Below are 2,184 nucleotides of genomic sequence, written 5' to 3'. Positions count from 1 at the left end.
TGGGGAAAAACAAACAGGTAGGTCCTTGATCTATTTCTTTTCTTGGTTGCAAGACAAAAAAAAAAAAAATTGTGGAGCCAATTAACTCCTCTAGTCCCATGTTCCTTTCAATAGGGGAAAACAAACAGGTAGGTCCTTGATCTATTTCTTTTCTTGGTTGCAAGACCAAAAAAAAAAAAAATAGTGGAGCTAATTAACTCCCCTAGTCCCATGTTCCTTTCAATAGGGAAAACATTCTTTTTTTTTTTTTCTTGGTTGCTGCCGACAAATAGTCTAACTCCTGTTTTGTGAGAGAGAGAGAGAGAGAGAGAGAGATGAAAAGTAGTTTAAATTTCGTGACTTTATAGAAGTGGGTTGGACACTTCGACATGTCGACCAAGCAAAGGTATGATCAGTTTTTCCCGTTAACTTTGAAGTGTAAATGAATAGTTACAATCGTGTGATTAGTTGAGGATTTCAGCAGGTTGGAGGGTAAGGTGGCTATAGTGACAGGAGGAGCCAGTGTACTCGGAGCAGAGTCAGTGAAATTATTCGCCGAAAACGGAGCATCAGTGATTATAGCTGACGTCCAGGATGAACTGGGTCGCCAACTTACAGCTTCATTATCCCCACATCAAGTCTGTGATGTCAGAGACGAGGAACAGGCGGAGCAAACTATAGCTTTCGCCGTCCACAAATACGGCCGCCTCGATGTCATGTTTAGTAATGCCGGAATCGATGGCTCCGCCTCTGGCACATTCGACCTCGACCTCAACGCATTTGGTAATACCTTGGCCGTCAACGTTCGCGGTGTGGCTGCCACCATCAAGCACGCCGCTCGATCCATGGTGGCAGCAAATTACACCCGTGGCTCCATAATCTGCACGGCCAGCGTGGCTGGTTCTGTCGCCGGATGTGGGCCCCATGCTTACACCACGTCCAAGCATGCTCTTGTGGGCCTTGTCCGCTCTGCTTGCGGCGAGCTCGGGACTTATGGGATCAGAGTGATTTGCGTGTCGCCATGTGCTGTGGCGACACCTCTTGCGTGCCGATTTATAAACAGGGGAGCAGATGAAGTTGAGGCCATAGGCATGTCTATGGCCAATATGAAGGGAATTCCACTGAAGGGTACCCATATTGCTGAAGCTGCCCTCTTTCTCGCCTCTGATGAATCTGTTTATATCAGTGGGCATGATTTGGTGGTCGACGGAGGCTTCACTGCCGTTAATCGTCTTTCTTTCCCTCGCGAGTAAAAGCATTTGGAACTGTTTGGTTTATCTTCACGTGCATGTGGGCCCACTGTATCATTGTCAGTTACCATGTTCTGTAAGCTTGTATATCGACCGCTAGGTTATTAAATGGGTTCGGTTTTGGCACCATCGGGCTCATCACCTGATGAGCAGTGGACGATCCAGATTTATCCATTTTGTTTTATATTTTATTATATATTTATTAAAATATAAAATATGAAGTTTTAATAAATTTATTTTATAATTAATTTAAACAATGCATATTTAATTTATATAATTTAATTTAATATTAATTTTTTAAAATTTTTTATAAATTAATTATTCATATGTACTTTGAAATATTAATTTTTTAAAAAATTTTATAAATTGACAGTTTAAATATATTCTGAATCCTATCTGTCTAGATTATATTTGGATAGTTAATTTATAAATTTATTTAAAAAAATTAATATTAAATTAAGCTATTTAGATTGAATACATATTATTTAAATTGATAATAAAATAAATTTATTAAATTTTTATAATTTTTTATAATGAAAAAATAAATTTTATAAAATTTAAACTGTTTAAATTAAAAATTTAAATGGTCCACATGCTCATGTGATGGCACCAAAACTGTTTCCCTAAGTGAGCTTCAACAGCGTATTTCAATATTAAATATATGGTCCGGGTGGATCCATCTTCGGTGGCCGACGGGTTGATCACCCAGGACAAAAAAAAATCTAAACTATTTAAATTTAATTTGGATGGTATAAATTTTTTAATTTCAATTTAAATTTTAATTTTATAAAAGTAAAAATTTGTAATTTTTTTATAAATATATTAATCATCAACTTAGACAATACTGATTTAATTTGCATATTGTAATTTAATATTATAATTTTTATAAATTAACTATCTAGATATACTTTGGACAGTTCAGATTCAATATTAAATTTTTATCGGCAAGGTCTAG

At 36.2% G+C, this 2,184-nt stretch overlaps 1 protein-coding gene across 1 annotated transcript; it reads left to right on the top strand.

Moving 5' to 3' along the window:
* Positions 1 to 368: 368 nt before the first annotated feature.
* Positions 369 to 1,358, top strand: LOC129321179 (short-chain dehydrogenase reductase 4-like). Its single transcript, XM_054966862.1, has 2 exons — positions 369 to 385; positions 464 to 1,358. The coding sequence occupies exons 1-2, from the start codon at positions 369 to 371 to the stop codon at positions 1,230 to 1,232; spliced, it is 786 nt and encodes a 261-aa protein (XP_054822837.1). The 3' UTR covers positions 1,233 to 1,358.
* Positions 1,359 to 2,184: the final 826 nt, after the last annotated feature.

The sequence above is a fragment of the Prosopis cineraria genome, unplaced genomic scaffold (assembly GCF_029017545.1).
Source record: "Prosopis cineraria cultivar Desert tree isolate PC_DT_omini unplaced genomic scaffold, ASM2901754v1 PC10, whole genome shotgun sequence".
Taxonomy (NCBI): domain Eukaryota; kingdom Viridiplantae; phylum Streptophyta; class Magnoliopsida; order Fabales; family Fabaceae; genus Prosopis; species Prosopis cineraria.
The sequence above is the reverse complement of the archived record's forward strand: the minus strand, read 5'-3'. Positions and strand labels throughout refer to the sequence as shown.